Source organism: Oncorhynchus gorbuscha, linkage group LG10 (assembly GCF_021184085.1).
Source record: "Oncorhynchus gorbuscha isolate QuinsamMale2020 ecotype Even-year linkage group LG10, OgorEven_v1.0, whole genome shotgun sequence".
Taxonomy (NCBI): domain Eukaryota; kingdom Metazoa; phylum Chordata; class Actinopteri; order Salmoniformes; family Salmonidae; genus Oncorhynchus; species Oncorhynchus gorbuscha.
The window spans coordinates 43931399-43952898 of record NC_060182.1 but is presented as its reverse complement, the minus strand read 5'-3'; the positions used below and the strand labels follow the sequence as shown (position 1 = coordinate 43952898).

At 41.4% G+C, this 21500-nt stretch overlaps 1 protein-coding gene across 1 annotated transcript in view; it reads left to right on the top strand.

The window, feature by feature from the left end:
- LOC124046160 (GPI transamidase component PIG-T-like) overlaps positions 1 to 21500 on the top strand; it is a 36946-nt gene that overhangs the window by 6103 nt on the left and 9343 nt on the right. Inside the window, exons 6-9 of the mRNA XM_046366233.1 lie at positions 4681 to 4768; positions 6148 to 6245; positions 6489 to 6648; positions 13489 to 13689. Coding sequence (XP_046222189.1) covers positions 4681 to 4768; positions 6148 to 6245; positions 6489 to 6648; positions 13489 to 13689 — 547 coding nt within the window. The remainder of the gene's footprint in view (positions 1 to 4680; positions 4769 to 6147; positions 6246 to 6488; positions 6649 to 13488; positions 13690 to 21500) is intronic.

Genomic DNA, 21500 nt, shown 5'->3' with positions numbered 1-21500 from the left:
ATATATATATATATATATATATATATATATATATATATATATATATATATATATATATTAGGCACACACAGTATATCACAAAAGTGAGTACACCCCTCGCATTTTTGTAAATATTTGAATAAATCCTTTCATGTGACAACACTGAAGAAATGACACTTTGCTACAATGTAAAGTGGTGAGTGTACAGCTTGTATAACAGTGTAAATTTGCTAAACCGCTGGCAACAAAAGTGAGTACACCCCATGAAAATGTCCAAATTGGGCCAAATTAGCCATTTCCCTCCCTGGTGTCATGTGACTCGTTAGTGTTACAAGGTCTCCGGTGTGAATGGGGAGCAGGTGTGTTAAATTTGGTGTCATCGTTCTCACACTCCCTCATACTGACTGGTCACTGGAAGTTCAACATGGCACCTCATGGCAAAGAACTCTCTGAGGATCTGCAAAAAAATAATTGTTGCTCTACATAAAGATGGCCTGGGATATAAGAAGATTGCCAAGACCCTGAAACTGAGCTGCAGCACGGTGGCCAAGACCATACAGCGGTTTAACTGGACAGGTTCCACTCAGAACAGGCCTTGCCATGGTCGACCAAAGAAGTTAAGTGCACGTGCTCAGCGTCATATCCAGAAGTTGTCTTTGGGAAATAGACGTATGAGTGCTGCCAGCATTGCTGCAGAGGTTGAAGGGGTGGGGGGTCAGCCTGTCAGTGATCAGACCATACGCCGTACACTGCATCAAATTGGTCTGCATGGCTGTCGTCCCAGAAGGAAGCCTCTTCTAAAGATGATGCACAAGAAAGCCCGCAAACAGTTTGCTGAAGACAAGCAGACTAAGGACATGGATTACTGGAACCATGTCCTGTGGTCTGATGAGACCAAGAAACTTATTTGGTTCAGATGGTGTCAAGCGTTTGTGGCGACAACCAGGTGAGGAGTACAAAGACAAGTGTGTCTTGCCTACAGTCAAGCATGGTGGTGGGAGTGTCATGTTCTGGGGCTGCATGAGTGCTGCCGGCACTGGGGAGCTACAGTTCATTGAGGGAACCATGAATGCCAACATGTACTGTGACATACTGAAGCAGAGCATGATCCCCTCCCTTCGGAGACTGGGCCGCAGGGCAGTATTCCAACATGATAATGACCCCAAACACACCTCCAAGACGACCACTGCCTTGCTAAAGTAGCTGAGGGTAAAGGTGATGGACTGGCCAAGCATGTCTCCAGACCTAAACCCTATTGAGCATCTGTGGGGCATCCTCAAACGGAAGGTGGAGGAGTGCAAGGTCTCTAACTTCCACCAGCTCCGGGATGTCGTCATGGAGGCGTGGAAGAGGACTCCAGTGGCAACCTGTGAAGCTCTGGTGAACTCCATGCCCAAGAGAGTTAAGGCAGTGCTGGAAAATGATGGTGGCCACACAAAATATTGACACTTTGGGCCCAATTTGGACATTTTCACTTAGGGCTGTACTCACTTTTGTTGCCAGCGGTTTAGACATTAATGGCTGTGTGTTGAGTTATTTTGAGGGGACAGCAAATTTACACTGTTATACAAGCTGTACACTCACTACTTTACATTGTAGCAAAGTGTCATTTCTTCAGTGTTGTCACATGAAAAGATATACTAAAATATTTACAAAATTTGTGGGGTGTACTCACGTTTGTGATATACTGTATATTATAGTTGAAGTCGGAAGTTTACATACATCTTAGCCAAATACATTTAAACTCCGTTTTTAACAATTCTTGACATTTAATCCAAGTAAAAATTCCCTGTCTTAGGTTAGTTAGGATCACCACTTTATTTTAAGAATCTGAAATGTCAGAATAATAGTAGATATATATTTTTTTATTTCAGCTTTTATTTCTTTAATCACATTCACAGTGGGTCAGAGGTTTACATACATGCAATTAGTATTTGGTAGCATTGTCTTTTAAATTGTTTAACTTGGGTCAAATGTTTCGGGTAGTCTTCCTCAAGCTTCCCACAATAAGTTGGGTGAATTTTGTCCCAATCCTCCTGACAGAGCTGGTGTAACTGAGTCAGGTTTGTGGGCCTCCTTGCTCGCACACGCTTTTTCAGTTCTGCCCACAAATTTAATATAGGATTGAGGTCAGGGCTTTGTGATGGCCACTCCAATAGCTTGACTTTGTTGTCCTTAAGCCTTTTTGCCACAACTTTGGAAGTATGCTTGGGGGTCCTTTTCCATTTGGAAGACCCATTTGCGACCAAGCTTTAACTTCCTGACTGATGTCTTGAGATGTTGCTTCAATACATATCCACATCAGTTCCTTTCCTCATGATGCCATCTATTTTGTGAAGTGCGACAGTCCCTCCTGCAGCAAAGCACATGATGCTGCCACCCTAGTGCTTCATGGTTGGGATGGTGTTTTTTGGCTTGCAAGCCTCCCCCTTTTCCCTCCAAACATAATGGTCATTATGGCCAAACAGTTCTATTTCTTTTTCATCAGACCAGAGGACATTTCTCCAAAAAGTACGATCTTTGTCCCCATGTGCAGTTGCAAACAGTAGTCTGGCTTTTTTATGGTGGTTTTGGAGCAGGCCACTCAACCTGATAGTGGCTTCTTCCTTGCTAAGTTGACATAGGACTCGTTTTACTGTGGATATAGATACTTTTGTACCTATCTTCACAAGGTCCTTTGCTGTTGTTCTGGGGTTGATTTGCACTTTTCGCATCAAAGTACATGAATCTCTAGGAGACAGAACACATCTCCTTCATGAGTGGATTGACAGCTGCGTGGTCCCATGGTGTTTATACTTGCGTACTATTGTTTGTACAGATGAATGTGGTACCTTCAGGCGTTTGGAAATTGCTCCCAAGGATGAACCAGACTTGTGGAGGTCTACAATGTTTTCTGAAGTATTGGCTGATTACTTTTGATTTTCCCATGATGTCAAGCAAAGAGGCATTGAGTTTGAAGGTAGGCCTTGAAATACATCCACAAGCACGCCTCCAATTGACTCAAATTATGTTAATTAGCCTGTCAGAAGCTTCTAGAGCCATAACATCATTTTCTGGAATTTTCCAAGCTGTTTAAAGGCACAGTCAACTTAGTGTATGTAAACTTCGGACCCACTGGAATTGTGATTAAGTGAAATAATCTGTCTGTAAACATCTTGTCATTGTCATGCACAAAGTAGATGTCCTAACTGACTTGCCAAAACTATAGTTTGTTAACAAGAAATTTGTGGAGTGGTTGAAAAACAAGTTTTAATGACTTCAACCTAAGTGTATGTAAACTTCTGACTTCGACTGTATGTGTGTGTGACACTTTTTTTTGGTTACTACAATATTCCATGTGTGTTATTTCATAGTTCTGATATCTTCACTATCATTCTACAATGTGGAAAGTAGTAAAGATAAAGAAAATCCCTTGAATGAGTAGGCGTGTCCAAACTTTTCACTGGTGTTATTTACACACACACACACACAAAGAAGCAATAAAACTGGCCATCTGTTGACTAGTTGAGTATCTGGAGCATCAGCATTTGTGGGTTTGATTACAGGCTCAAAATGGCCCGAAACAAAGAACTTTCTTCTGAAACTCGTCAGTCTAGTCGTGTTTTGAGAAATGAAGGCTATTCCATGCGAGAAAATGAATAACCAGAATAGAAAGAGGTGTGGTAGGCCCCAGTGCACAACTGAGCAAGAGGACAAGTACATTAGTGTCTAGTTTGAGACTTCATTAAATAATACTCGCAAAACACCAATCTCAATGTCAACAGTGAAGAGGCGACTCCGGGGTGCTGGCCTTCTAGGCAGAGTTGCAAAGAAAAAGCCATATGTCAGACTAGCCAATAAAAATAAAAGATTAAGATGGGCAAAAGAACACAGACACTGGACAGAGTCGCCGCTTCACTGTTGACGTTGAGACTTGTGTTTTGCGGGTACTATTTAATGAAGCTGCCAGTTGAGGACTTTTTTTTAGATTTACTTTTCAAACAACCGAATGTGAGAGGTTTTAATTTGAATTAAGGGAAAAAGGCCGTTATTGAACATAAGTTGAGACATTCTTACTAATCTGCTAGAGAACCAGTTCTGATTTAAGTATAACTTTTGTGTGAGTTCTAATGCCCTCCGAATTCAAATTAATTATATAAATGGGCCCATTTTAATTTTGTCTGGCTTGCCTTTCCAAATAAAATGTAATTTTTTTGCTCATCGTTTAAAAAGCAAGTCGCTAGGTGTAGGCAAGGTCATAAGCAAATAGGTAACCTGGGATATGACTAAAAAGTTAAATCGGTGTGAATTCTTTCCACAAATAGATAGATCTTGCTACCATGGAAAGCAAAATACCTATCTATTTTTGTTTACCTTCTATTCAAATGTATTATAGTGAGAGAATATTTATTTTGGGATATGAAATAAGCTTTTTGTGCATATGGAACATTTCTGTGATATTTTATTTCAGCTCATGAAAAATGGGACCAACACGTTACATGTTCATATTTTTGTTCAGTGTAGTTGGTCGTAGTCATTTTTTAATGTAAGAGTGTAGGAATAGAGAATCTTCGTTAATTGTCTCACGGTCTTCATTGTCTCAAACAAAACCACTGGTTTCTCCTTCCATGTTACATCTTTCCTTCCTATCCTAATCCCATTTGAAATCTTGTCACTTTTGATGAGCCCCAGCCTTGATATGACACTCTACGGTTGTTTCAGGACTGGAAGTGCAAATCCACAGTGTGGGAGCTGAGACAGACACTGAATGTGGTGTTCGACCTGCACACCTCTGGCCAGGGCAAACGAGGTGAGAGGTCTCTTGCATTCAATATTATACCCCTTTCACACACACCTAAGCTGAGCCGAACTGTACTGCACTGGCCTGTTTATGCATCCACCATATATTTGCTGGAAACTTAAAGGAAAATAACAGAGCCAGCGCAGTATGGTTCGGGTCTGCATGATAGTGTGAAAATGATATAAGCAATTTCACCCCACTATTGCTAAAACACACCGGTGTCACCAAAATCTACCGTACCTTCCACCGATTCATGTAGGTGCTAGGCTTGAACGGGATATCATATATATATATATGTACTGTATACTGAGGTATTTGGGGAAAAAATACGGGATGGTTTTTCAATACTGTCAAATATTTGAAGTTTTTCAATAAATCTGAATATTTTTTGCTTTTTAAGCAAATACCTGCAGTGTAATAAATTAGGAGATTAAGCAGATTGCGTTCTTCATTTGACCTTTCTCGTAAGTCCAGCTATGTATTAGGTTTAACTTACTAGTTAGCTAAGTAAGTGGCTAAATTAATAAGGAGGTTGGGCGTCATATAGTTTTATCTTTCTGCCGTGTTTGAGAAGTCAAATCGCTTTGGATGAGTTATCTGTACAATTGCCACTGCTGCCATCTTGATTTCCTTGCGTTTATTTTTTCCCCTATCCATTCTCGGCCCGTCCGCTTCTTCCCCCTCTTCCCTGAGCAGAGCAGGCAGGCCTGTGGCCATAGCGACTCCACACAGACTCAGTGTGTACACATGTTGCTCCAGAGCCAGTACTATTCTTCCTTCAGACAAGCATGCATCAAAACGTTGTTCTTTTGCACAATGTGTCTCGTTCATATTTGTTTGAAAATGCCCAGACTCACCAAACATTACATTCGGTGGCTCCTACCTACACTTGTATAGACATTATGAGCTGGATTGCCTGTCTTTGCAATTAGTTTATTTTCAAATGTTCTTAGCTTTCTGGTAATGGTCGCCCCCTGTGGTCTTTAAAAAAGAAAAATGTGTGCCCCTTGTGTACTAAGACGGTAATACTGTAAATCCCGTGATGAGAGAAGGACGATATTAACATTTGGATACCCCACAACCCAGGTAGGTGGATTTGTGTTCTAGCTGGATGATACAAAGCAAAAAGGGCATGTTTTTCAAATAAAATCAAACTTGATTTAAAGTGCATTTTTAAAGTTGCAAAACCTGTTAGTGAAACAATAAAATTAAAGAAATAAAGAACAACTTTTCATATAAAAGTTGCTTATGTCTAATGCGGTGTACAAACATGGACCTTTCTGTGCTCCTTGAAAAAGACTGTTCAATACCTTTTTTAAATACAAAAAGGGGCCAAGATGAATGTGTTGTTACAATGGTGATGTTGGTTATTGGGTGTTTTTTGACAGAGTGGTCCCTGTTCAAGATGTTCTCTCGCACCCTGACTGAAGCCTGCCCGCTGGCCTCCTCCAGTAAAGTGTACGTGGATGTCACAGACAACCCTCAGGTCTGCATCTTTACACGACTGTTAACTTTACCCAACTCCACATTTTATTCAGTTGGCAGACAATTTTACTCTTGAGCGCATATGCATTATTGTTAATTCATTGATTGGCGAATCAATATTTGTCTTTGTATATGAATGCTTGCATGTGTGTGATTTGTTAACTCTAAAACATCAGACAACACTATGGAGAAGTGTTATTCTATGGTAATTATGCAGGCAGGTGTTGTTGTATTTCCCCTACAGGGAGAGCTGTTTGAGCTGAGCCCAACCACTCCCCTGCTCAGCCAGGCTGTGGTGCTTGGGGACCGGAGAACCTACTCGGTTTATGACCTCACTAACCAGGCCACGTTTGGACAAACACGCTCCCTCAACATGCTGCTGCGCTGGCGAGCAGCTGAGAGTGGTGAGTGACCTGTTTTTTAAAATTATTTTTTAACCTTTATTTAACTAGGCAAGTCAGTTAAGAACAAATTCTTATTTTCAATGACGGCCTAGGAACAGTGGGTTAACTGCCAGTTCAGGGGCAGAACGACAGATTTGTACCTTGTCAGCTCGGGGGTTTGAACTCACAACCTTCCGGTTACTAGTCCAACGCTCTAACCACTAGGCTACCCTAGTGAACACAACACGTGAGCTGCGTTTTAATTCCCGAAAATATGTCCTTTCCCTCGACTGTCTGTTCCCCTCCATTCACAAATTGCTGTTACACAAGTGGAATAAGGAACAATCCCTATCCGTCTTGTATAATTACAAAAACTGCTCAACCCCATTTACAATACAATTATTATGCAGTTACTAAAATACTAAGAAACTGCATGTTAATACAATGTTACTAGTATAATTTGCAGTTGCTGCCAGGGCTGTTGCGGTGACCGTATTACCGCCACTCCGGCGGTCAGGAGTCATGAAGACAGTCAAATTCCACATGACCGCTTAGTCATGTTAATTAGGCTTCTCCAAGCTCTGATGCTGCTGCTGATCATTAGTAGCCTATCAAACTTGCTGACTGCCTGGCATACTCAGCACTCTCTTGTCCCTCTAATCACTTTGACATCAATGCAAATGTGTTTGAAAATCTGAACAAACACTAAATGAAAGCCCATGAGCTCATGTTGTGCAACATTTCTGTAGGTTATGCAATTGCGGGAGAAAACAGAGTGATGGCCTCTACTAAAGAGAGGAGGATCCCATCAGCTTTCTATAGGCTAGGCCTACTATATTTATTTCTTAACTTTCCTAATATTAAGCACATAGGCTATGCCATGTTTGGAAGATAAACAATCTGGCTGGCATGAAAATGAACACTGGTTTCAAGACCGGTGCATGGTAATGGTCCATTCTAAATCAAAACAAATTTCTCACACCTTATTTACTATATGTAAAGACAAGATTCGATCAAGAATAGAATATCACTTGTGAATTATATACATTTGAAGTCAGAAGTTTACATACACCTTAAACAAATATTTAAACTCACTTTTTCACAATTCCTGACATTTAATTATTGTAAAAATTCCCTGTCTTTGGTCAGTTAGGATCACCACTTTATTTTAAGATATGAAATGTCAGAATAATAGTAGTGATTTATTTCATCTTTTATCACATTCCCAGTGGGTCAGAAGTTTACATACACTCAATAAGTATTTGGAAGTATTGCCTTTGAATTACTTAACTTGGGTCAAATGTTTTGGGTAGCCTTACACAAGCTTCCCACAATAAGTTGGGTGAATTTTGGCCCATTCCTCCTGACAGAGCTGGTGTAACTGAGTCAGGTTTATAGGCCTCCTTGCTTGCAAACATTTTTTTAGTTCTGCCCACACATTTTCTATAAGATTGAGGTCACAGCTTTGTGATGGCCACTCCAATAGCTTGACTTCATTGTCATTAAGCCATTTTGTCACAACTTTGGAAGTATGCTTGGGGTCATTGTCCATTTGGAAGACCCATTTGTGACCAAGCTTCAACTTCCTGACTGATGTCTTGAGATGTTGCTTCAATATATCCACATAATTTATTTTCCTCATGATGCCATCTATTTTGTGAAGTGCACCAGTCCCTCCTGCAGCAAAGCACCCCCACAACATGATGCTGCCACCCCCGTGCTTCACGGTTGGGGTGGTATTCTTTGGCTTGCAAGCCTCCCCCTTTTTCCTCCAAACATAACAATGGTCATTATGGCCAAACAGTTATATTTTTGTTTCATCAGACCAGGGGACATTTCTCCAAATTGTATGGTCTTTGTCCCCATGTGCAGTTGCAAACCATAGTCTGGCTTTTTGTGGTGGTTTTGGAGCAGTGGCTTCTTCCTTGCTAAGCGGCCTTTCATTGTATGTCAATATAGGACTCGTTTTCCTGTGAATATAGATACTTTTGTACTTGTTTCCTCCAACATCTTCACAAGGTCCTTTGCTGTTGTTCTGGGATTGATTTGCACTTTTCGCATCAAAGTACATTTATCTCTAGGAGACAGAACGCATCTCCTCCCTGAGCGGATTGACGGCTGCCTGGTCCCATGGTGTTTATACCTGCGTACTATTGTTTGTACAGATGAACGTGGTACTTTAAGGTGTTTGGAAATTGCTCCCAAGGATGAACCAGACTTGTGGAGGTCTACAATATTTTTTCCTGAGTTCTTGGCTGATTTATTTTGATTTTCCAATGGTGTCAAGCAAAGAGGCACTGAGTTTGAAGGTAGGCCTTGAAATACATCCAGCTCAAACTGACTCAAATTATGTCAATTAGCCTATCAGAAACTTCTAAGGCCATGACATCATTTTCTGGAATTTTCCAAGCTGTTTAAAGGTACATGTATGTAGTGTATGTAAACTTCTGACCCACTGGAATTGTGATACAGTGAAATAATCTGTCTAAACAATTGTTGGAAAAAGTACTTGTCATGCACAAAGTAGATGTCTTAACTGACTTGCCAAAACTATAGAAATTTGTGGCGTGGTTGAGAAACGAGTTTTAATGACTCCAACCTAAGTGTATGGAATCTACTCTATCACTTGTGAATGATGTCCAGCAAAAAAAACTGCCTTTGTTTTTTGCGTCTTTTCCGAATCATAGTCGCACACCTCATGTAACCTAGGTCCACAGACGATGCAATCTCAACCACACTGCACACTGCCCTAACCCATCTGGACAAGAGGAATACCTATGTGAGAATGCTGTTCATCGACTACAGCTCAGCATTTAACACCATAGTACCCTCCAAACTCGTCATCAAGCTCGAGACCCTGGGTCTCGACCCCGCCCTGTGCAACTGGGTACTGGACTTCCTGACGGGCCTCCCCCAGGTGGTGAGGGTAGGTAACATCTCCACCCCGCTGATCAACACTGGGGCCCCACAAGGGTGTGTTCTGAGCCCTCTCCTGTACACCCTGTTCACCCACGACTGCGTAGCCACGCACGCCTCCAACTCAATCATCAAGTTTGCGGACGACACAACAGTGGTAGGCTTGATTACCAACAACGACGAGACGGCCTACAGGGAGGAGGTGAGGGCCCTCGGAGTGTGGTGTCAGGAAAATAACCTCGCACTCAACGTCAGCAAAACTAAGATGATTGTGGACTTCAGGAAACAGCAGAGGGAACACCCCCCTATCCACATCGATGGAACAGTAGTGGAGAGGGTAGTAAGTTTTAAGTTCCTCGGCGTACACATCACAGACAAACTGAATTGGTCCACCTACACAGACAGCATCGTGAAGAAGGAGCAGCAGCGCCTCTTCAACCTCAGGAGGCTGAAGAAATTCGGCTTGTCACCAAAAGCACTCACAAACTTCTACAGATGCACAATCGAGAGCATCCTGGCGGGCTGTATCACCGCCTGGTACGGCAACTGCTCTGCCCACAACCGTAAGGCTCTCCAGAGGGTAGTGAGGTCTGCACAACGCATCACCGGGGGCAAACTACCTGCCCTCCAGGACACCTACACCACCCGATGTCACAGGAAGGCCATAAAGATCATCAAGGACAACAACCACCCGAGCCACTGCCTGTTGACCCCGCTATCATCCAGAAGGCGAGGTCAGTACAGGTGCATCAAAGCTGGGACCGAGAGACTGAAAAACAGCTTCTATCTCAAGGCCATCAGACTGTTAAAACCTGTTAAGGATGATGCGAATTTTCGCAGCTTTTCGCAGCTTTTTGTTAAAAATCGCGCAACATTTCAAAGTCCTGCTACTCATGCCAGGAATATAGTATATGCATATGATAAGTATGTGTGTATAGAAAACACTCTGAAGTCTCTAAAACTGGTTAAATCGTGTCTGTGGCTATAACAGAACGTGTTTAGGAGTAAAAATCCCTGGGAAAACTGTTCACCAAAAACTCAATGTATTGTCTAAGGCGACAGAAAATAAATGAGGCTCCCATTAGAATGCCTACAGCTTCCACACGATGTCTCCAGTACTGGCATTTCATGGCTGTTTTATCCTTGGTTAGATGACGTATAGGCACTTCCTGTCTTGGGGCGCACCGCAGGATGTTATGAAAGTGAAAACATGGACGATGATTTCAAGACTTGCTGCTATCGAATACAGATCACCCCGTGATCAATTTGATAGATTATTAACGTTTATTAATACCTAAAGTTGGTTTAGAAAAGTAGTTTGAAGTGATTTGTAAAAGTTTATAGGCAACTTTTGTAATTTTAAAAAGTGACGTTGTGTCTTGTAAAGGGGAATTTTCCTGGATCAGACCGGCCTTCATAAAATGACATTTTACCTATACAATGACTGATTTAATTGGGAAAAAGACCCAATTGTGATGTTTATGGGATATATAAGAGTGCCAACAAAGAAGCTCGTCAAAGGTAATGAATGTTTTATATTTAATTTCTGCGTTTTGTGTAGCGCCGGCTACCGCAAAATCTTTTGTTTAGGTGTCGTTCAGGTATTTTGCGGGGGTGCATGCTATCAGATAATAGCTTCTCATGCTTTTGCCGAAAAGCATTTTACAAATCTGACTTGGTGGCTAGATTCACAACGAGTGTAGCTTTAATTCAGTACCTTGCATGTGTGTTTTAATGAAAGTTTGAGTTTTATCAAAAACTATAGGTGGCGCTCTAAAATTTCCGCTGATTTGGTCTTTGCACAGGGACACCCATCCATAAGAAATTGCCACCACTAACATTGAGTGGCTGCTGCCAACACACTGACTCAACTCCAGCCACTTTAATAATGGGAATTGATGTAAAATATATCACTAGCCACTTGCTACAATGCTACTTAATATAATGTTTACAAACCCTACATTATTCATCTCATATGTCTACGTATATACTATACTCTATCATCTACTGCATCTTTATGTAATACATGTAACACTAGCCACTTTAAACTATGCCACTTTGTTTACATACTCATCTCATATGTATATACTGTACTCGATACCATCTACTGCATCTTGCCTATGCCGTTCTGTACCATCACTCATTCATATATCTTTATGTACATATTCTTTATCCCTTTACACTTGTGTGTGTATAAGGTAGTAGTTTTGGAATTGTTAGTTAGATTACTCGTTGGTTATTACTGCATTGTCGGAACTAGAAGCACAAGCATTTCGCTACACTCGCATTAACATCTGCTAACCATGTGTATGTGACAAATAAAATTGGATTTGATTTGACCTAGCCCATAGGCATATGTTTTGATAAGGTTTGTATCACAAGTAAAGTGGCCAAATAATTTCTTTAAAATTTAGCACATTAATCTGCTTTACAAGGGGTGTAGAGCCTAACTGGCATACATAAGCAGTGTGTGAGTTTCAAGTTTGGGGAAAATCATTTTTCTATAAAAATACACCTTTTATAATGAAAGCATTAGATGCATAATCACATTAGCGGTCAGTTTTGATAATGGTGTTTTCCCACTAATGGAACATTGGCCCTTATTGCCTACTACCATGTTGCACTTATAATGTAAAGAAATACAATTTTAACCGAAAATGTTGTGATCTGTTGCATCAGCTACATAGTCTGAGACAATTGTGGAATACAATGTTTTGGATATTTATTTCTCACATAGAATATGTTGGTTTTTGTACTATGGGGGATAGAAGATTGACTTAGGCTAGTGATTTTGTTGTTCGTTAGGCCTACTCATCTTGTTGGCTGACGAAAAGTGAATGTGGACAGTTTTTCCAATATCTTCAATACGCACCTCGGAATTGGATTAGGACGCACGCAGTTGTGTTCCCCGAAGTGTCTGTTTTCACCCGATCATGTGATGGAGAGCCATGTGAGTGAGAGATGCCTAGGAGCATGCAACACTCAGGGAGAAAGGCACAACGCAGCACTCTCATTCACAATTTATCCAAATCTTGTCTGTATGATATGACTAATGATGATTTGAAAAAAGTTTGTAGAACAAACACATTTACATGAATATCTTTAAATTAAGCATATAGGAGTACCCATTTCTTTGTTAACCACTCAACACAGAATAGCCGCATGTGAGCAGTCCCTCAAATCGTTTGGAGCTTTGTTCAATTCTATTCTTCATAGGGCACAACGGCCACTGGCCGCAAAAAGCATGGATTTTTTTAAGGGTGCATTACGGCCACAAAGGGGATGCCGCTGTGAAATTTGAGGCATTATCAAGTGCTTGTCAAATTGTGAATGAGAGCCTAATGAAGTGTCTACAACCTGTGCAAGAAACTAAGCAGAACTCTTCAAATCATCATCATCAAACTAAGCAGAACTTTTCAAATCATCATTAGTCGTAGCATACAGCCTTACAATGAATTAAACATCTAACCATATAGCCCAACGTTTGTAGAACTACATTTACATTAATAACTCTAAATTAAGCATATAGGAGTATCTATTACTTTGTTAAACGCTCAACACGAATAGAGCAGTCCCTCGTTTCGAGCTTTGTTCAATTGTATTCTTCATACTATAAGATAATGCCACGGAATTCTAAGCAAATCTTGTCTGCTAAATTAACTAGTGTAGCCCACAGCCATATGGCATAGCCAGATCAGGACCTAACATAAGGACAACTCAGAGTATGCTATTCTGTTCTTCTGAAATAGTCTACATAGCCCTAGTTACTGCACAGTAAGATCAGGTAATGTGTTACCGAAAAAGGTGAAAAAATTGTGATATAAATTCATTTCCATGTAGAGCATTTAAAATGGTGTCTGTATAAAACTCACCATAGAAATTATATTTATGTTTTAATAATTTTATGATTGACAATATGAACACTCCCTCCTTCCCCCACCCCAGGAGACATGCTGCGTCCCCTACTGCATGGAGAGCGCTACGTGGCTGGCTACGGGCTGCAGACGGGAGAGATCCACACCCTGATGTACAACAACCACCCATACCGGGCCTTCCCCGTGCTCCTGCTAGACACTGTGCCTTGGTACCTGCGCCTCTACATCCACACGCTCACTGTCACCAGCAAGGGCCGTGACAACAAACCCAGTGAGTACTTCAGTCCCGCTGTTCACCTGCTGACCCTGGTCCACCTAAGCCTGATATAAATGGCAGTTACCTATTGATAGCAGTTGAGGGAAAGGCCATTTCTTCCCACATGGGGGAGCACATGCTTCAGTATCATAAAGCCTCATGCAGCCACAAAATGTGCCTGACCTAAAATGTTATATTTTGAAGAGAACTTGACAAAGCAAAAACAGGTTTTTGACATTTCTAGAAATGTCTTAAAAATAAAGAACATACCTTATTTACATAAGTATTCAGACCCTTTGCTATCAGACTCTAAATTAATCTCAGATGCATCCTTTTTCCATTTATCATTCCTGCGATGTTTCTACAACTTGATTGTCATCCATTTGTGGTAAATTCAATTAATTTGAAAAGGCACACACCTGTCCCATAATTGACAGTGCATGTCAGATCAAAAACCAAGCCATGAGGTGAAACTAATTGTCCATAGATCTCCAAAACAGGATTTTGTTGAAGCACAGATCTGGGGAAGGGTACCAACAAATATCTGCAGCATTTAAGGTTCCCAAGAACACAGTGGCCTCATTCGTTCTTAAATGGAAGAAGTATGGAACCACCAAGACCCTTCCTAGAGCTGGCCGGACGGCCAAACTGAGCAATCGGGAGAAGGACCCGATGGTCCCTCTGACAAATCTCCATAGTTCTTCTGTGGACATGGTTATCCTTCTGGAAGGTTCTCCCATCTCTGTAGCACCCCACTAATCAGGGCTTTATGGTTGAGTGGCCAGATGGAAGCCACTCCTCAGTAAAAGGCACATGAGGACTCTGGCCATGAGAAACAAGATTCTCTGGTCTAATGAAACCAAGATTGAACTGTTTAGCCTGAATGCGTCACGTCTGGAGGAAACCTGGCACCATCCTTATGGTAAAACAAGGTGGCGGCTGCATCATGCTGTGGGGATGCTTTTCAGCGGCAGGGACTGGGAGACTAGTCCGGATCGAGGGAAAGATCAACGGCGCAAAGTACAGAAAGATCCTTGATGAAAACCTGCTCAAGAGCACTCAGGACCTGGCTGGGGCGAAGGTTCACCTTCCGTCAAGACAATGACCCTAAGAACACAGCCAAGACAACGCAGGAGTGGCTTCGGGACAAGTCTCTGAATAACATCTTTGTGTGGCACAGCCAGAGCTCGGACTTGAACCCGATTGGACATCTCTGAAGAGACCTGAAAATTGCTGTGCAGCAACGTTCCCCATCCAACCTGACAGAGCTTGAGAGGATCTGCAGAGAAGAATGGGAGAAACTCCCCAAATACAGGTGCGCCAAGCTTGTAGCGTCATACCCAAGAAGAATCTGGTCTGTAATCGCTGCCAAAGGTGCTTCAACAAGTAACTGAGTAAAGGGTCTGAATACTTATGTAAATGTGATATTTAAGTTTTTTTTCTATTTTATGAATCTGTACAATTTTTTTTTTTTTACTGTTCGCTAAGTGTTTGTAGATTGAGGGAATATTTATTTCTTTTTTTTAATAAGGCTGTAACGTAACAAAATGTGGAAAAAGTCAAGGGGTCTGAATACTTTTCGGTTAGGACATTGTCAGTTCCAACAATTGTTTACAGACAGATTATTTCACTTATAATTGACTGTATGACAATTCCAGTGGGTCCGAAGTTTACATACACTAAGTTGATTGTGCCTTTAAACAGCTTGGAAAATGACAGAAAATTGTGTCATGGCTTTAGAAGCTTTTGATAGGCTAATTGACATAATTTTAGTCAATTGGAGGTGTACCTTGCCTTGGTTTCTCAAATGATTGCCTCGCCTGGTTCACCAACTACTTCTCTGATGGAGTTCAGTGTGTCAAATCGGAGGGTCTGCTGTCCAGACCTCTGGCAGTCTCTATGGGGGTGCCACAGGGTTCAATTCTTGGACCGACTCTCTTCTATGTATACATCAATGATGTCGCTCTTGCTGCTGGTGAGTCTCTGATCCACCTCTACGCAGACGACACCATTCTGTATACTTTTGGCCCTTTGGACACTGTTAACAACCCTCCAGACAAGCTTCAATGCCATACAACTCTCCTTCCGTGCCTCCAATTGCTCTTAAATACAAGTAAAACCAAAGGCATGCTCTTCAACTGATCGCTGCCTGCACCTGCCCGCCTGTCCAACATCACTACTCTGGACGGCTCTGACTTAGAATACGTGGACAACTACAAATACCTAGGTGTCTGGTTAGACTGCAAACTCTCCTTCCAGACCCACATCAAACATCTCCAATCCAAAGTTAAATCTGAATTGGCTTCCTATTTCGCAACAAAGCATCCTTCACTCATGCTGCCAAACATTCCCTTGTAAAACTGACCATCCTACCAATCCTCGACTTAGGCGATGTCATTTACAAAATAGCCTCCTTCACTACTCAACAAATTGGATGCAGTCTATCACAGTGCAATCGGTTTTGTCACCAAAGCCCCATATACTACCCACCATTGCGACCTATACGCTCTCGTTGGCTGGCCCTCGCTTCATACCCGTTGCCAAACCCACTGGCTCCATGTCATCTACAAGACCCTGCTAGGTAAAGTACCCCCTTATCTCAGCTCGCTGGTCACCATAGCATCACCCACCTGTAGCACGCGCTTCAGCAGGTGTATCTCTCTGGTCACCCCCAAAACCAATTCTTTCTTTGACTGGAACGAACTACAAAAATCTCTGAAACTGGAAACACTTCTCCCCCTCACTAGCTTTAAGCACCAACTGTCAGAGCAGCTCACAGATTACTGCACCTGTACATAGCCCACCTATAATTTAGCCCAAACAACTACCTCTTTCCCTACAGTATTTATTTATTTATTTTTCTCCTTTGCACCCCATTATTTTTATTTCTACTTTGCACATTCTTCCACTGAAAATCTACCATTCCAATGTTTTACTTGCTATATTGTATTTACTTTGCCACCGTGGCCTTTTTTTTGCCTTTTACCTCCCTTATCTCACCTCATTTGCTCACATCGTATATAGACTTGTTTATACTGTATTATTGACTGTGTTTGTTTTACTCCATGTGTAACTCTGTCGTTGTATGTGTCGAACTGCTTTGCTTTATCTTGGCACGGTCGCAATTGTAAATGAGAACTTGTTCTCAACTTGCCTACCTGGTTAAATAAAGTTGAAATAAACTTTTTTTAAAACCTGTGGATGTATTTCAAGGTCTACCTTCAAACTCAGTGCCTTTGCCTGACATCATGGGAAAATCAAAAGAAATCAGCCAAGACCTCAGGAAAAACATTGTAGACCTCCACAAGTCATCCTTGGGAGCAATTTCCAAACGCCTGAATGTACCACGTTCATCTGTACAAACAATAGTACACAAGTATAAACACCATGGGACCACACAACCTTCATAGAGCTCAGGAAGGAGATGCGTTCTGTCTCCTAGAGACTTTGGTGCGAAAAGTGCAAATCAATCCCAGAACAACAGCAAAGGACCTTGTGAAGATGCTGGAGCAAACCGGCACAAAAGTATCTATATCGACATATCCTGAAAGGCCGCTCAGCAAAGAAGAAGGCACTGCGCCAAAACGGCTATAAAAAAGCCAGACTACGGTTTGCAACTGCACATGGAGACAAAAATCGTACTTTTTGGAGAAATGTCCTCTTTTCTGATGAAACAAAAATATAACTGTTTGGCCATAATGACCATTGTTATGTTTGGAGGAAAAAGGGGGAGGCTTGCAAGCTGAAGAACACCATCCCAACCGTGAAGCACGTGGGTGGCAGCATCATGTTGTGGGGGTGCTTTGCTGCAGGAGGGTCTGGTGCACTTCACAAAATAGATGGCACCATGAGGAACGGAAATGATGTGGATATATTGAAGCAACAGCTCAAGACATCAGTCAGGAAGTTAAAGCTTGGTCGCAAATGGTCTTCCAAATAGAAAAGGACCCCAAACACACTTCCAAAGTTGTGGCAAAATGGCTTAATGACAACAAAGTCGAGCTATTAGAGTGGCCATCACAAAGCCCTGACCTCAATCCTATATTAAATTTGTGGGCAGAACTGAAAAAGCGTGTGCGAGCAAGGATGCCTACCAACCTGACTCAGTTACACCAGCTATGTCAGGAGGATTGGGACAAAATTCACCCAATTTATTGTGGGAAGCTTGTGGAAGACTACCCGAAACGTTTGACCCAAGTTAAACAATTTTTAAACAAGTTAAACAGTGTACGTAAACTTCTGACCCACTGGGAATGTGATGAAAGAAATAAGATTAAGTAAATTCTTCTCTCTACTATTATTCTGACATTTCACATTCTTAAAATAAATTGGTGATCCCAACTGACCTAAGACAGGGAATTTTTACTATGATTAAATGTCAGGAATTGTGAAACACTGCATTTAAATGTATTTGGCTCAGGTGTATGTGAACTTCCGACTTCAATTGTATGGTCTTCTCTATTCGCAACAGAAAATTGACAGTCAAATGATTTGGCATAAATAAAAGCAAGCACCAAATGCTTGATAAGTGTATGACATGTGAAAGCTTAATTACAATATTAGTGGGAATGGAATATAATTGGATAATTACAGGGAAGTTCAGATTGATGCAGCGTGTGGATCGCTATTTCTAAGATCAATATGGACAATGCTCTGTGCTTGAAGTTGAATAGGCACTTTACTAACAAGGGGGCTTTGTTAGAGCACTATTTAAGAAATGAGAGAGAGGCTTACCGGTTTGACAGATGCAATTATGTCATCCATATATTTTTGTCGATAGGCCTATAGCTATTTCCTCCCATTCTGTCGTCATGCACTCCTGTGTCAGACTCGGGCCTCAAGTCTGGGGTGGAAAATGTACTTCTGAAAGTACCATGCTTAGATTCCTAATGACATTTCAGATTGATTTCTTTGCAAACAGCGATAGTTTAGTTCTGAACAAGACCCACTAGTTTTGCTTTGAAGAAACACTTCATATTTAATATATTTTAATAGAGTATGTAGGCTTATTAACATAGTTATTGGTGATTCTACCACTGTAATCAGATCTTCATTTTTATATTTTCAATAAATTAGACCACTAACCACATGTTAATTGTGTAGTTTAACCTATTGTGTAGGGCTGTGAATTGGGCAGCTAGTAGGCTATTTGCTAATAGGCTAATTATGTTCAGCCCACAGACAAGCTCAGGAACAAATTGGCTGGAGGCCAAACCTAGCTGTATATTGTAAATTCAACCATCATTCAGATCATCCAAATGTGTGGATATAGGCCTAGTACTAAACTTGAAGAACTTGTGGTTTGTCTCTGAAATTGTAGTTGCTCACCAGTGTTATTTTTATTGCTATATATATATCCTCTTACATTTAAATTCCAGGTTGCATATCACAATATTTAAGCGCATATCGGATGGTCTGCTCTGCCCATAAGTCACACCAAGCATAGGGTCACTTTTTTTATATCATTTTTACCCTGCTCTGTGTATTCAATGTATTCCATTTAAAATGTGACTCCCAGTGTGGCTAGTTCCAGGGCTATTATGACGCATCTGACAGTTCCTTCTCTATATGTGCCTAGGGCAAGTGCAGGGGGTTGCCTAGCAACACATGCCTCGGCGGGAGACACGGTCTGCATATTCCCATGATTTGTGAATCTATGCGGACAGTACAGCTAGCGCGACAACTAAAATGGCTTTAAAAAAATATGATTTCATCTAATAGGGAGAAGTAGCTAACAAAATAACTACATTATGGTATTCACTTATCATAAACTATTTACATAATATAAATTTGTGTACACAATTCTTACTTACCTACTGTTTTATATTGATCATTTTATGGGAGAAGTTTTTGTTTAAGCTGTTGGGTTTCTCACCTCTGCTACACCTATATATTATGTTCCTGTCACTATTAGGGCTGTGACGGTATTTGTATAACCATGTAATCAATGATATTGGATGATTGTTGTTTTAAAATCAACTTCAAACTTTACTCAAAAGCAGCAAATTAAAAGGAAGCCTGTTTTATGTCTAAACTCTGATATAAGGAGAGCTAGGATGAGGGAAAAAAATGACAGGTGCGGTTGAGTCTGTTTCCACGTTAACATGGACTCTTTACAACATGTTTAAACTTGGCTGCTCCTTGGTTCAGCAAGCAAACAAATCTTCAGTTGCCTAGGCTATGCATAGGATAATTTTATATCTATCTATCTAAGATTTGAGAATGACACAAATATAAATTTTCACAGTCTGCTGCCTCAGTTTGTATGATGGCAATTTGAATATACTCCAGAATGTTATGAAGAGTGATCAGATTAATTGCAAAGTCCCTTTTTGCCATGCAAATGAGCTGAATCCCCCCCAAAACATTTCCACTGCATTCCAGCTGACATGTCATTGATGCTCTTGTTAACACAGGTGTGAGTGTTGACAAGGCTGGCGATCACTCTGTCATGCTGATTGAGTTCGAACAACAGACTGGAAGCTTCAAAAGGAGGGTGGAGCTTGGAATCATTGTTCTTCCTCTGTCAAATATGGTTACTTGCAAGGAAACACGTGCTGTCATCATTGCTTTGCACAAAAAGGGCTTCACAGGCAAGGATATTGCTGCCAGTAAGATTGCATCTAAATCAACCATTTATCGGATCATCAAGAACTTCAAGGAGAGAGGTTCAATTGTTGTCAAGAAGGCTTCAGGGCGCCCAAGAAAGTCCAGCAAGTGCCACGACCGTCTCCTAAAGTTGATTCAGCTCCGGGATCGGTGCACCACCAGTACAAAGCTTGCTCAGGAATGGCAGCAGGCAGGTGTGAGTGCATCTGCACGCACAGTGAGGCGAAGACTTTTGGAGGATGGCCTGCAAGAAGGGCAGCAAAAAAGCCACTTCTCTCCAGGAAAAACATCAGGGACAGACTGATATTCTGCAAAAGGTACAGGGATTGGACTGCTGGGGTAAAGTCAATTTCTCTGAATCCACTTTCCGATTGTTTGGGGCATCTGGAAAAACGCTTTTCCGGAGAAGACAAGGTGAGCGCTACCATCAGTCCTGTGTCATGCCAACAGTAAAGCATCCTGAGACCATTCATGTGTGGGGTTGCTTCTCAGCCAAGGGAGTGGGCTCACTCACAATTTTGCCTAAGAACACAGCCATGAATAAAGAATGGTACCAACACACCTCCGAGAGCAACTTCTCTCAACCATCCAGGAACAGTTTGGTGACAAACAGTGCCTTTTCCAGCATGATGGCGCACCTTGCCATAAGGCAAACGTGATAACTAAGTGGCTCGGGGAACAAAGCATCGATATTTTGGGTCCATGGCTAGGAAACTCCCCAGACCTTAATCCCATTGAGAACTTGTGGTCAATCCTCAAGAGGCGGGTGGTCAAACAAAACCCCTCAAATTCTGACAAACTCCAAGCATTGATTATGCAAGAATGGGCTGCCATCAGTCAGGATGTGGCCCAGAAGTCAATTGACAGCATGCCAGGGCGGATTGCAGAAGTCTTGAAAAACAAGGTTCAGCACTGCAAATATTGACTCTTTGCATCAACTTCATGTAATTGTCAATAACAGCCTTTGACACTTATGAAATGCTTGTAATTATACTTCAGTGTTCCATAGTAACATCTGACAAAAATATCTAGACTCTGAAGCAGCAAACTTTGTGAAAATGTATATTTGTGTCATTCTCAACTTTTGGCCACGACTGTACACATATGTACAGTGGCAAGAAAGAGTATGTGAACCCTTTGGAATTACCTGGACTTCAGCATAAATTCGTCATAATATAAACATTCACAAAGCAGGGTTGGAAAAGTATGTGAACCCT